The 13,131-nt window shown below is 43.5% G+C and overlaps 1 protein-coding gene across 2 annotated transcripts; it reads left to right on the top strand.

Moving 5' to 3' along the window:
• Nucleotides 1-5,193: 5,193 nt before the first annotated feature.
• On the top strand, nt 5,194-13,012 carry ZNF639 (zinc finger protein 639). 2 transcript variants are annotated; one of them, XM_074152940.1, is made up of 6 exons: nt 5,194-5,253; nt 6,348-6,448; nt 6,834-6,910; nt 7,438-7,545; nt 8,371-8,514; nt 8,786-13,012. In XM_074152940.1, exons 3-6 carry the CDS (start codon nt 6,853-6,855, stop codon nt 9,931-9,933), a joined length of 1,458 nt encoding a protein of 485 aa, XP_074009041.1. In that variant the 5' UTR covers nt 5,194-5,253; nt 6,348-6,448; nt 6,834-6,852; the 3' UTR covers nt 9,934-13,012. The 2 variants fall into 2 exon arrangements, with proteins under 2 accessions (XP_074009041.1, XP_074009042.1); XM_074152941.1 differs by having other exon boundaries at nt 5,206-5,253; nt 8,371-8,508; nt 8,786-13,006.
• The last annotated feature ends 119 nt before the right edge of the window (nt 13,013-13,131 follow it).

The raw sequence follows: 13,131 nt of genomic DNA, 5'->3' as shown, positions 1-13,131 counted from the left end.
CTCCTCTTTGAGAAATTCTGATTTTACTTCATGCTGATACAACACTGACTGCATGAGCATCGCTCTGGTTTTCCAACGGCACGTGAAATCGGAATTAGACTATATGTATATTGAAGTTCCACGTTACTTATTCATACGATTCAGTATGAAAGGTGTTCTCTTAATGAGAGGAATGTTTACCAGCAGCTCAATTAACACTAGACAATTTGACTTTGGAATAGTCTTTACTAACCGGCCTCTTCAGCTCTCCCATTCATAGCTCTCACCTTGTCTATGGTTACTTTCATTGTTGAGATTTCCAGCATTCTTCTTGCTTGCTGGCTTAAATGTTCCCTCTTCCTTCTCTTTTATGGTATAAGGACTTGTTGAACTCACACTCAGGAAAAACTCGGTTGTTAATTTGCAGTACAGTATTCTTGATTTCTGAGCTTTAGGGGATAGGCTCTTAAAAGTACAAGGTCTTACTGTGTGAGTGCTCCTGACTCTAAGCTGGCGGTGGATTCCCGTGTCCCTGTCTCTTCCCTTCCCTCTCCCCTAAACAGGGACATCCCCATATCATAACAACAACATACAATACTTGTAGGAGAAGCAATGCTCTGTCTGGACTTTGAACTTATTGTTCCTGTTGGTTTGCATCAATGTGTCTTGAGTTTAAGTGTCCTTATTGTCACTTCTGTATCTGCTGCAATATTCCTTCAGCCAAAAATAACACTTTCTTGACTTTTCTGAAATTCTAGTGCCAGTTCCCCGGTAAAAACTGGTTAGGAACCATTTAGTTCAGTGTGTCTGCGTCTATTTTCTTAGGAACTTCTCCCAGTATTGAATTAATCACAGTTAAACCTGACCTAATTGTACTGCTGAAGTTAGAGAAAATTCTGCTAATTGAAGCAGAAGCTGTTTCTCCTGAGGATCTTATGTCCCCTGTACTTTAGTCCATAAGAGCCAAAACACAGATACTCATAGCTGCGATCTCATTCTGGTTTGTTTCTTTGGTTTAAATCCACTTAATCCATCCCCAGGCTTTATTAATCATGTTCTGTATCCTGAATTATCGACTGCCCCGGGCTGCCCAGAGTTGTCTTATTGTTTCATTTGGGGCAGGGGAAAGAAGAGGAAGGAAGAGATTCTATGAATCCTCCTCTTCCTTCTCTCCAGCCACTGTGGTCCAAATTCTTCATCTTCTCTTGTGAAGATAAATGTATAATTCATCCTCTGGACGTATCATCCTTTCCCTCTCACACCTCTGCAAGTTTTAGCTGTGAATATCCACGTATGCCATCAAAATCCACATCCCTGGGGGAGAAAAGGCTTTAAAAATCTATGTGGCTGCAGTCTGATGGCCTGGATTCTCAGGCTTGAAATTTTGGAATTGTTGTCATTGTAACTGGCACCGCAATTGCAAGAACTTTCAGAGAATCCTTGAGGTTGGTTGGCAGAGACCTCTGGAGATGGTCCTTGGGAGCAGGGTCAGCTACAGCAGGTTGCCCAGGACATTGCCCAGTTGGGTTTAGAGTCTGTCCAAGAAAGAACAGTCCACAGTAAAAGCTTTTTTCATAATGTTTATATGAAACGTCTTCTGTTTCGTTGCCTGATGCCCTTTCCGTGGGCAGCAGTGAGGAAAGCCTCGCCTGTCATCTTCACTCCTTTCCATCAACTACTTATGTACATTGTCAAGAAGCCCCTTGAGCTTTCTCCTCGCCGTCCAACACAACCTCAGCTCTTTCCTACCCCTTCAGCATCTTCATGGCCCTTCCTGGACCAATTCCAGTATGTCCATGCGTGGCTCCAGTGCTCCAGGTGTGTCCTCCCCAGTGCTGGGCAGAGGGGAGGGATGAAGGCTCACCTCCCTCCCCTGCTCTTCCTTAGGCAGCCCAGGGTCGGGGGCGGGGGGGGGGCATTTTGGATAAATAGAGCCCAGGAGGGAGTAATTCTTGATGCTTATATCTCACTTTGTCACTCAAAGCTAATTAGCAGTTACATCTCTGCATCAAAAGGATGGTATAAACACCCACCAGTGCTTAAATTATCTTTTAAAAATGAGACAATTATCTTGGAAATAACCACTACTGGGGGAGGGGGGGTCGGGAGGGGGTGTTGCTGTGTGTGTCACTCTGTAATAAAGGTCCTGTGGTAAAGTAGGTAGAAAGCAAGACATTTTTAGTAATAACGGGCCAAAAAAAAAGTATTTAAGATGCAGCAAGATGCATGTGTTGTCATACTGAGAATAGTCTTGCGGTAATTTTATTTCATTTTTAAAACAAAACCCCTTTTTTTCCCCCTTCTGCTCTGCTACTCAAGTAACAAAGGTTTGGCCTATGATACTGTAGTTCCTGGTCATGGGAAACTGTAAAAAGTCTGCTTTTTATTTATCGGCGCGGTCTGTATCACATGCTGTTTATTAAAAAAAAAAAAAAAAACTACTTTTGTTTTTTTATCCCACTTTTGAGTGTTAATGTATATACTAACAACTAAATTAAAATACTCTGGTTGGTATACTTGTGAATTCTGAAGTGAGAATTGAAGGAATCTTCAGTCTGGGAGCTGTGATTTGTTGTTGGAAGTTGTTCTTCCTATAAATGCTACAAGGAGGTGGAAATTGCATTAATTTGGGGAGGGGGGGCAGAAATAGAATTTGTGTTATTTGTGGGTGGGAAGTCCTAGATGCAGGTGGCATTCATTGTTGTACACGTTGAGCCTCAAAATAAGTAACTTCTTTTGGATGTGGGCTGTAAAACTCTTGGCGAGAGAGCAGTTGTTTCAGCTGGATGGTTTTAAAGCTCCTGCTAAATCAGTCTGGTTTGTTCTCTTAAAAATATCCCTTATGTGATACCAAAACTATATTTTAAAAACCACACCAAACTAGGTTGTATTTTTGTATCCAATACAAATTTTGAAAGAGTGAGAAACGTATTTGGGAAATTATATATATATATATTGCAATATAAGAGTATGAGGCTGCAGTGGAGTTGCTTCTGTGGACGGGCTGGTCTCCTTTGGGCTTCGATTGCTAACAAGCTGTTATGGTGGGAGGGATTTGAGTTCTATTGCTGGAGAATTTTCCCTTTTTTTGGAGAGATGAGGGACGTGTCAGGGTTTTTAATCGGGTCACTTGCCCTGGTCGATGCTGTTTGGGATCACCACAGCCCAGCCTGGAAAAGGGCTGAGTTCCAGCAAGTGATTTTGAAGTAGATAGTTCAATAACCTGAAATAACAGGTTAAACTTCTCTTTATTACAGCACAAGGTGAGTTTTACCTTTTTCTAGTAACTATGAAATGGTTTTGAGTGGTTCCTACCTGGTTTTAAACACACTGGATGGTTCAGGGAAAGGGGATCATCAGTTCTTCTTCAAATGCAAGTTTTATTTACTGCCGTCACCAGGGTATGATTTCTGTGGTAGTTCTCAGCTCTCCATCCCTAAAGCATCAAAAAAAATATGGAAAATTTGCAAAAATAATGCTGGTGAACTGGAGGAATGGTTTGCCATGTGGGCAGTTTGCTTTAGCACGGGGATCTCGGTGAGCCCTGCTGGTTTCAGGCTCGGAGATCAGCCTGGTTTCCAGCCTGCGTTGGGAAGACTCAATCCAAAATCTGAACCCATGTCAGAAAAAAGCAGGAAAACTGATGTGGGACGGGATTCCTCGGATACCTCTTGTACGGCCTTGGAAAGACTAATCAATTACCTTCAGCAAAGACTGTTACCATGAGCTACACTTAATTGCTTTCACTGAAGAAAGAGTTTATTCCATTCTTCTTATTTCGGTAAGGATGCACCCCTGCTAATTGAAACGAGCATCATCTGTGGTGCCCACTTAAAAAAGGTGAATATCGCATGGTTTTTCCTGTATTTCCAGTCAGAATGGGTTCTGGGGGATTAAAACCCTCGCTAGAGCTCTCTGAACGTCCCGAGCACGTGATGGTTTAGGAAACGAGTCTGGTTTAGACTTTTCTGTGTCCAAAGCGTTGACGACACTGTTTGATGCCAGTGATTTTGAGACGGATTTCCAAAGGGGGATCCTGCTCAGATGTTTTTCCTTCTCAAGGTCTTTGTTTCTTTTTTTTTGACGTAGGTGCTGCTGGGCTGGGCCGCTTGGTGTGGAGAAGAAATCGGGCAAAAGGTACAGAAAATTTATTGTGCTTTAATTAGCCGGAGATGGACTCACTGAGCAGGGCTGAATTCAAAGCAAAGCCTTGGCTTCAGGGTTTTGGTTGTTTTTTTTTTTTTCCCTTTCCCTTGGCAAATAACGGATTTTTAAGTTCTCCTTATTGCCCTCTGCTGGGAACTGGGGAAAATGCTGCTTTTTTTTTTTTTTTTTTCTGTGTGTGGAATAATCACACAAAACATTTCGGTGAATAGAGGGGAGAAATACGTGGGCATCGCCCGTTTGGGTGGCTACAGCCAATTTACGAGAACTTTGACACAACCTCTCCTGGAGAGACCTCGGCTCCTGCCGCTGGAATCCACAGCAGGGAATCAGGGCTGGGATGTCAGCATCAGGGCATAATTATTTATTTATTTTTTAACTAATCGCCAGAGCAAAAACATTAGGGATGTTGCAGATTCTCTGCTAATTGAAAGCTTGATCTTAATTTTAAGGTACCTTCAGGCTAAGCTGGAGCAGAGGAGCTCCATGAATGAAACGCTTGGTAAAATGCCGTGATTTGTGTTAAACCATCAGACTCTAAGTGACTGTAAAGGCCTCCCTCGTGTCTTGAAAATAACTGGATTATTTTGCAAAATAACAAGACGCCGCTTGAAATACTCGGCTCTGGGGGGAACTAGAACTTATTGCTCTTTATGGTGGCATTTAAAAAAAAAAAAGTGAGATGAAGTGAGGAAAAAAGGGGGATTCTTTTGTGAGTATAAATTTGGGACATTTTGAAATGGGGGAAAGTCGCTTCTTTAAATTCTCCAGCCCTCATTTTATATTGCTTGATTTATAGTATGTATATATATATATATAGGCTCTCCTATACAGCAGCTTTAAGGGACAGTTTCTACGTCAACACGAAGAGTGAATTTGTGCTGTCTGAGGCCGGCACTTTGACCTTAAACTCTGTCGCGTGTAAATTAAAGGATAAATTAAAGGTTTATCTCCCCCCCCCAGTTGCCATGGCGACGGGCGGGGGTGAGGAGGCGCCGCCGCGGCCCCCAGGGGGCGCCCTTCCCCACCGCTGGCCCCGCCCCTTCCCCCGCGGGGAGCGCCGCGTCCGGGGGCGGCGGCGGCGGCCGGTGGCCGGTGGCGGAGCGGAAGGTGAGTCCCGGCGGGAGGGGAGCGGCCGCCGGCCTCGCCCGCACCCCGGGGGAGCCCGGGTGGCTCCGCCGGCGACCCGCCTCCCTCCCTTCCTCCCGCCTTTCACCCCGCCGGGCGCGGCCCCGCGCCCGCCCCCATCTTAGCCCCGGCCCCGCCGCCATTTGAAGCGCGAACCCGCCGCCCTGAGGCGAGGGGCCCGTCCCCCGCCGCAGCCGGCGGGGGCTGACTCAGGCTGCGGCGGGGCAGGGCCTCCGGCGATCCCGGGCCCGCTTCCCGCCTGGCCTTCGCCTCAGGGGCGCTCCCGCCCGCCGTTCCCGCTGCGGCTCCGGCCTCCGCGCAGGCCTCGGCGGGGGGCTCTGGGGACCTCCCGAGTGTAGGGCCTTTACGAGCCCGTCGTTATGAGGGATGTCCCGGGGAAAGCCGCCGGAGAGGAGTAACGGGCGTTGGGCCAATCCGCGGGGAAAAGGCTGAGCCGCCCTGACGGGGGCGAAGCTCGTTGTGGGGGTGCTGCGGGGTCTCCCCTCCCAGTGGGGGAGAAGCGAGGAGGGTGTTTGATACTTACAGACCGCGATGTAGTATCAAAAGCCTTGTCTTTTCCATGTTATTCTCCTCTTAAGTAATTTGTCTGAATTAAGATTTTCATCTCCTGAGGAGAGCGTTGCTCCATGAGGGGCCTTTTTTCCCCCGCTGTCACCTGAGATGGCGTTGGCTTTGCAAGGCCCTGGGCCCACGAGCGCTCTGGTGTTGCAGATAAACCACAGCAGAGCCCCTGTTTGCAGCCCTTCCTTCCGAACTATTGGGGCCAATACGTAGCTTAAGTATTTTTGGTGTCTCCGTCTGTTTTTCTGTTGTCGGGAGCTGCCAAGTGTGGCAAAAGCCAAGTAACCTGGGACAGAAGGAAAACAAATACTTTACTGCATCTGCCTTATTAATTTGGATACTCTAAATCAACATTAATACCAATTTTTAATGTTGTTTTCTAGCTTCAATTTCCATAGCTTCATTCTTTGTAATACTTGCATATCTGGATCTGTTTTCATTTTTTATTTTGTGTTCAAGTTTTTAAAGTGTTTTAAAATGCTGTCACTCCGTAGATAAAAATCTCAAGCTGATGTATTTCCTACGTTTGGAAGCTGTCCAGCCACCAGCTCCTTAGCTGCTCTGCTTGCTGATACCGAAGAGTCAGGGCTTTTTGGTAAGAGAGCATGGCTTTTGTTAGTATTTTCCACATTAAAGCTTTACCTGAAGGGCTGTGCCTCAGAATACGTGGTCTCTGACAGAAGGAACAGGGTGCAGAAGAGCTGCCTTGTAGGTCACACCGAGTGCCTGAAGCCCTGTCTGTCTTCATGGTGACCCTTCTTCTGTTCCAGGGCAGGAATGTGAAACTGGACATCGCTTCTTGTGTGAATTTCATCTTCGCTGTAACAAAACGGGCTGGGGGGGTGAGAAAGGGGAGTAGGAATAAACCTCTTGTGTTTAACCTGAGGGTTTTCAGAATGTTTGTATTGTTTCATAAAGTAGCAAAAGATAAACTGCCTACAAACAAGTCTGCCTAACGCTTGAATGTTTTCACTTTACAGTTAATTTAGGCTGTTCAAAATGAATGAACATCCTAAAAAGAGGAAAAGGAAGACTCTACACCCTTCTCGATATTCAGGTCAGTCTAAAGCTTGAGTTACGCGCACTTTAGTAAGTTTATTTTTACTCAAAATAATTACTTTGTTATGGGAGGGGATTACATGTGCTAATGTATGGAATATTGGTAACATAAAGGGTGGGATAAGAAGTCTTGGTCCGCATGTATTGAGTACCCGCTCTGCTGTTCAGCCACTTTGGGTCAGTGCATCTGAGCCGTTCTATTCCATACTCCCTGCAAACTGGGGAACTTGCTCAAGCTATAAAATGAAGATGATTCTCCTAACACACAAGGGGAGGAATTTTGTAAAAGTGGGGGTGTCCAGAAATGTTCAGCACTGGCCCAACTGTGCTCCTGTCACTGTCTTCAGCGGGAGCAGTTTGATAATGATTGTATCTGAGACTCTAAACATCAGACCAGCGCAGAGTTCTCCCAGCACAAGAATTAAAAATGCAGCCAGCGAAGAGAGAATTTTGGTGCACGCTAAATACATATGTAGCTGTAGCAATCTCTTACTATTAAAACTTACTACTTTTCTTTTTTTTAAGATTCTTCAGGTGCAAGCAAATACATAGACAACAGTGGAATATTCTCAGACCACTGCTATAGCGTCTGTTTTATGAAACAGCCAGATATAAAGTTTTCTGAAAACAGAGGTAAGACTACATTTTGGGGTCTTGTTCTGCAGTTCTTGACTAAGTGTGTCACGCTCTTACTCATACAAGTAGAATATAAATTATACAGTGGGTGATTTCTGAGCGTCGTTGTGATCTCACATGCCTTAGACTGGTGGAAAGTTGTTTAATTGCTATAATCAAAATGTGATTTTCAAATTAAAAAATGGTGACAGCTAAAAGATCCTTCAATTTCACAGCGTTTAGAATGATCAGACTTCTTTATCTAAACATCTACTAGCAAGGTAACATAAAGCTGATGTAAATAACCTAAGAGTTCCGATGGAATTTACCAGCAATTGCCTTGAGCTGTACTTGTAGTTATGGAAAACAAAATGCCTTTTCATAAAACATCCACTGGTGTATGTAAAGTTTAGCAGCGCAAATGTGAGGGTAGATTGTTTATTATCTTTTTTCTTTTCACTCTTAATAAATTAGCCAGCAAGTCTCCAGAAGTCTGAGAAAGCATTATATTTTAAAATGCAATGTCTAGAAATATTTAATAATATTTTTTTAAATTGTCTTTAAAATCCTTAAATGAAACTTCACATTTGAAGTTTTTTCCAGTATAATCGACTATTTTTTGCTGACACTTTAAAGACAGAGTTGCCACATTTTGAATTTTTTTTCTTGTCTTCTGTATGTATGGAAATAATTTCTAAGGTATTTATTGCTGCTTTCTTTAATGTAAGCTGTGATGCGATTAGTATATAAACATAAATTTATGCAACTAGAATAAATAGTAAATAAGATCTATGGTTAAAGAGACAAAAGGATGACAGGAAAATGCTTGTTTTCTCTCTGCAGGTAGATTCCACAACCCCGTGCAGAGCCTTGACACGGACGACGATGGGAGCCCAGTGCATGCTGGCACCTCGCACTGGAGTGGGTCCCATTCAAACGTTGTGGGGTTGCACTATTCAGACCCTAAAAAGAAGGATAAAGGTAGAGGTAAATGTGGATTTACATCTCAGGTGCTGGGAAGCTGGAGAGCACGGCTGCTGGCTTTTAATGTAACTTTTGCTTTGATAGAAGAGGCGAAGGATTTGTAGTTTGTGTTATTTATCTGTTAGTTAAACATAATATGTAGTCTGGCTGAGGGAAAATAACTGCTTTTTGCATTTGTAAGCTGCTGCAACTAACTAAAAAGTGAAATAAGGACCCAGGTGTATAGTAGGGTTGTTCTTAACTGTTTGTTTTCATTATGTACTTCCCCCGGCAGATAAAGGTACTAATAATGGGATGTGCAGGGACTTATGCGATTCACCTATATTCAGTGACAGCCCTATGGAAGAGGAGAAACCTCTTGATATTCAAACTGTGGAAATCTCCACGACAGAAGTGAACGCTGTGGAAGTTCACGATATAGAAACACAGACCGTGTCACCCGAGAAGCTGGAAGCTGAGGACCTAGAGGAAATCCCTCTGGAAACCTGTAAAATCTTCGAGAAGAACCAGGCGCTGAATATCACGGCTCAACAGAAATGGCCTTTGCTGAGAGCCAACAGCAGCGGCTTGTACAAGTGTGAGCTCTGTGAGTTTAATAGCAAGTACTTTTCCGATTTAAAGCAGCACATGATCCTGAAGCACAAGACGTGTGCAGACACCCACGTCTGCAAAGTTTGTAAGGAAAGCTTCTCCAGCAAAGTGCAGCTCATTGAACATGTCAAACTCCACGAGGAGGATCCCTACATCTGTAAATACTGCGATTACAAGACGGTGATATTCGAGAACCTGAGTCAGCACATAGCAGACACTCACTTCAACGACCACCTCTACTGGTGCGAGCAGTGCGACATGCAGTTCTCCTCCAGCAGCGAGCTGTACCTGCACTTCCAGGAGCACAGCTGCGACGAGCAGTACCTGTGCCAGTTCTGCGAGCACGAAACCAACGACCCAGAAGATCTGCACAGCCACGTGGTGAACGAACACGCCTGTCGGCTGATCGAGCTGAGTGACAGCTACCATAACAAGGAGCGCGGGCAGTACAGCCTCATTAACAAAATCACTTTTGACAAATGCAAAAACTTCTTTGTGTGCCAAGTGTGCGGCTTTCGGAGCAGGCTGCACACAAATGTCAACAGGCACGTAGCGATCGAACACACCAAAATATTCCCCCACGTTTGCGATGACTGTGGGAAGGGCTTTTCAGGTATGTTGGAATATTGCAAGCATTTGAGCTCTCATTTATCTGAAGGGATTTATTTGTGTCAATACTGTGAATATTCAACAGGACAGATCGAAGACCTTAAAACTCACTTGGATTTCAGGCACTCGGCAGACTTGCCTCATAAATGTACCGATTGCTTAATGAGGTTTGGAAATGAGAAAGATCTTTTAAGTCATCTTCAGATACATGAGACGGCTTGATTACTTTCTTTCCCTGTAATCAATTTGTTAGAATTGGAATTAATTTCCAGTCACTAAAATGTGATATTAAATATAATTTTCACAGCAATTACACAATTCTAATGTTTTTCTCTTTATATCAGCAAAGCATGTATGGAGAGCTTGGTGGTGTGAATTTTCACCTAGGGGTTTCCATAGGAATAATCGCATTTACAGTGTGATGTGTGAGATTTCGGGGGGAGGGACAGGGGGAGTAGTTGCATGTTGTGATAGCAGTTCTCATGGTCATCCTGCGCTTTCACACCTGATGTATGAGAGCAGATCTGGAGCTGAAAAAGGGAGAAAAAGCCAACATCTAGTTCCATGCGTAACGCCACAGTGATCTCAGCTGTGTATCCAGCTCCTGTTACCCTCTGTGGCAGCAGGTCGTTGTGCTGATGTTTAGCAAATTGCACCAGCCGGCCAAAGATAAGGGTGTTCCCAAAAATTCCCAGGCATGGACCTCTCCAAATTCACATACCAGCCTGTGTTCCCCACCTCACACTTTTGATAAGCTTTTAAAATTGTCCTGGTTTTCTCTTGGGGTAACTTATCACACCTCATCGTCCTATTTCTTTGTTCAGTGTTTAATATCAGCTCCTGTCTGTGGGACTGTCCAACAACCCTCTCTTTTGCACATTTACTACAGCCCTCCCACGTGATTTTTGTCTCCTTTATATTTCCCTTTGGTTCCTATCTTTTAATGCACCAAGGAAATCACATCGCTTGTGTGTAGATTATCTTCTAAGGAGTAATTGTAAGGGAGTTTGCAGGGTGATCCAGCTGAGAATGTACAGAGTGTGACTTTCATATCTAAAACCCTGATTTAGCTTTCGCTGAAACGATGTATGTCACCAACCTCATTTAGAGCAAGCTTCTATGAGTTTATATTATTCTGTATATTTATAACTACCTTTCCACCGCTAGTAATTTGAGAAGTTAATTATCTAAATTTTAAACTTCTATATACTGGCTTAAATCACTGGTACAGTACTAAAATTTTATTACCTTTATCACTTTCAAATGGTTTCACACATCTCTTCAGATTAGATAGTGCTGTCTTGCCAATCAAGATCACTTGATAGTGCTGTCTTGTTACAATCTTTACAAGTGAATTTTTACGATTCCTTCTGTAGACATATTTCTGAATGGATCCTTGGACAGATGAAAGTAAGGGTGAGGCCATTTAGATGGTGATAGTTATCAGGCTGAAATCACCCGTAAATTAGTGGCGGAGTTTACGTTTCTTTCTGCAGTGATTGTAAATTTCTAACGTAAGATTGTCCAATGCAAGCTTTGTATAGATAAAATTAATGTATGAAATGTTTCTTGATGGGTGAGATTTGATGTTATGAGCTTCAAGGGTCTTTGCATTTGATTTTTAAAGCCAAGGACCAGTTAGCGTGTATTTCTTTGTAGGAGGCAAGACCATTTTTTGTCATTTGGAAATGCTGATTTACTACTAAATCTTCTGTGTCGTCACTGAGAAGGGCAACCTGATGGTGTCCCAACTGCGTTTTATTAGTCCGTTGTATAGAGAATGAATGTCTGTAGTAGAATTGCTGGTTTCCTATTTTGAACACATTCATCCTGGCTGGCTAAAAATGGTAGTAATGATGTCATTAACAAAGCACTAATAAGAATTAATTTATATACGGAAAATTAATTTTCCTGAGGGGGGGGATGCTGGTTTTCTTAAAGCCCTGCTCTTGGTGAGGACACCCAGGTGGAACAGCACAGCTGAGCTCTGGAGACAAAGCTGTTCCAGGGGACAAGTGACAAGAAGTGGAAAATCAACATTTAAAAACCCCAAAAACATAAATAAGTGGGCTTAAGAAGTGTGTACGTTTGTAGAGAACAGCATTGTCTCCTGTACAGGAAAGGCTGGTCTCTTGTAAAAGCACGGAGCCCTGTGATACAGAAAACTTGCTCCTTGACTCCTGAAAAGCCTTGTCTCACTTTGACTTGTGTTATTTCTGATCTCTAAACCGGGAATGAAAATACCCCATAGGAATGTTATGAAGTCAAATAATTCCTAACCAAAATGTACCCCACGGTATCAAATGAAGAATATATTCAAGTTTAGCTTAGGTTGGATTTTATAAATAAGGGACTAATGTTAGTGTAAGCTTTTCAATGTGTATCAGAAAGTTAATGGAAATGTACATGAGTAGCTGGTCTCATTTTACTTCTTCAGGAACACAAGTAGGATATTGGCTTCCACATGCTAAAACAAGAAAGATTAAGTAGTACAAAAAATAGGCAGTGAATGGAGTCCGCCTAGAAGCTGTAAGGCCGCAAGGAATGACCGCGCACGTCAAGGACAGCATGTTGTTCCCATTGAAGGGAAGGGAAGAGTTTGGTTTATTTATGTGAAGCGTGTGAGGGGAAGGTCACCGTTCGCACATCGCTGAACCGAGGTGAACCGAGAGCACGTGGATGCAGCCAGAGCCTTCAGTCGTCTTTAACCCTGTCGCTGGAGCAATTCATCCTCTGGAGTGAGAGAAAGGGACTGTAGCCATCGGATATTTGCCAATATTATTTTTTTTTTTTTCCTCTGACACAATATGTGTATCAAACTCAAGTTACTCATTACACACATACCTGCAAGGTTCATCTGCTTCAGGAACACTAAAAGCTATACAAAATCATGAGATGGGTTTTGAAAATATTTTGTATTTGGGGAATAATTTGTATTTCATTCTTCTCTTTTCAGACTTTTGAGACTTTAGGTTAGATGTGTGTCGTGTATTTCATCTTTCTGGATCATGTTAGTGAACAAAAGAACTTTTTTTTATATATGAAAGACTGTGTTGACTTCAAAATTTAAACCCCACTAATCACTGCAAGAACTTGAAAACGCAGCGAGTTGGTAATGTGTTCTCTGTAATATAATGCTTATTCGGTGTCGTTGACTTTCATTGTTTGTGGTTGCCCTCATCTTCCTCCGCTCTTTCACGGTGCTGTATCGAATGTATAAACTGTCGGTGCTTTTGAACTCTTTGAAAGCCCTTGGCGCTTGTCGTTTTAGCGGACTCTGATTAAAGCACGGTGCTGACGGAGCGTTGCCTTGGTTTCCCATTCTCAGTCCCCGTTGAGGCCCACCCGCCATCCACCTCACGGGCCCTGCGAGACCCTGGCGAGCCATGACGGCGCCTGGGCGACTTACCCCTCTCCCCT

This window comes from Numenius arquata, chromosome 9, assembly GCF_964106895.1.
Source record: "Numenius arquata chromosome 9, bNumArq3.hap1.1, whole genome shotgun sequence".
Lineage (NCBI taxonomy): Eukaryota > Metazoa > Chordata > Aves > Charadriiformes > Scolopacidae > Numenius > Numenius arquata.
The sequence above is the reverse complement of the archived record's forward strand: the minus strand, read 5'-3'. Positions and strand labels throughout refer to the sequence as shown.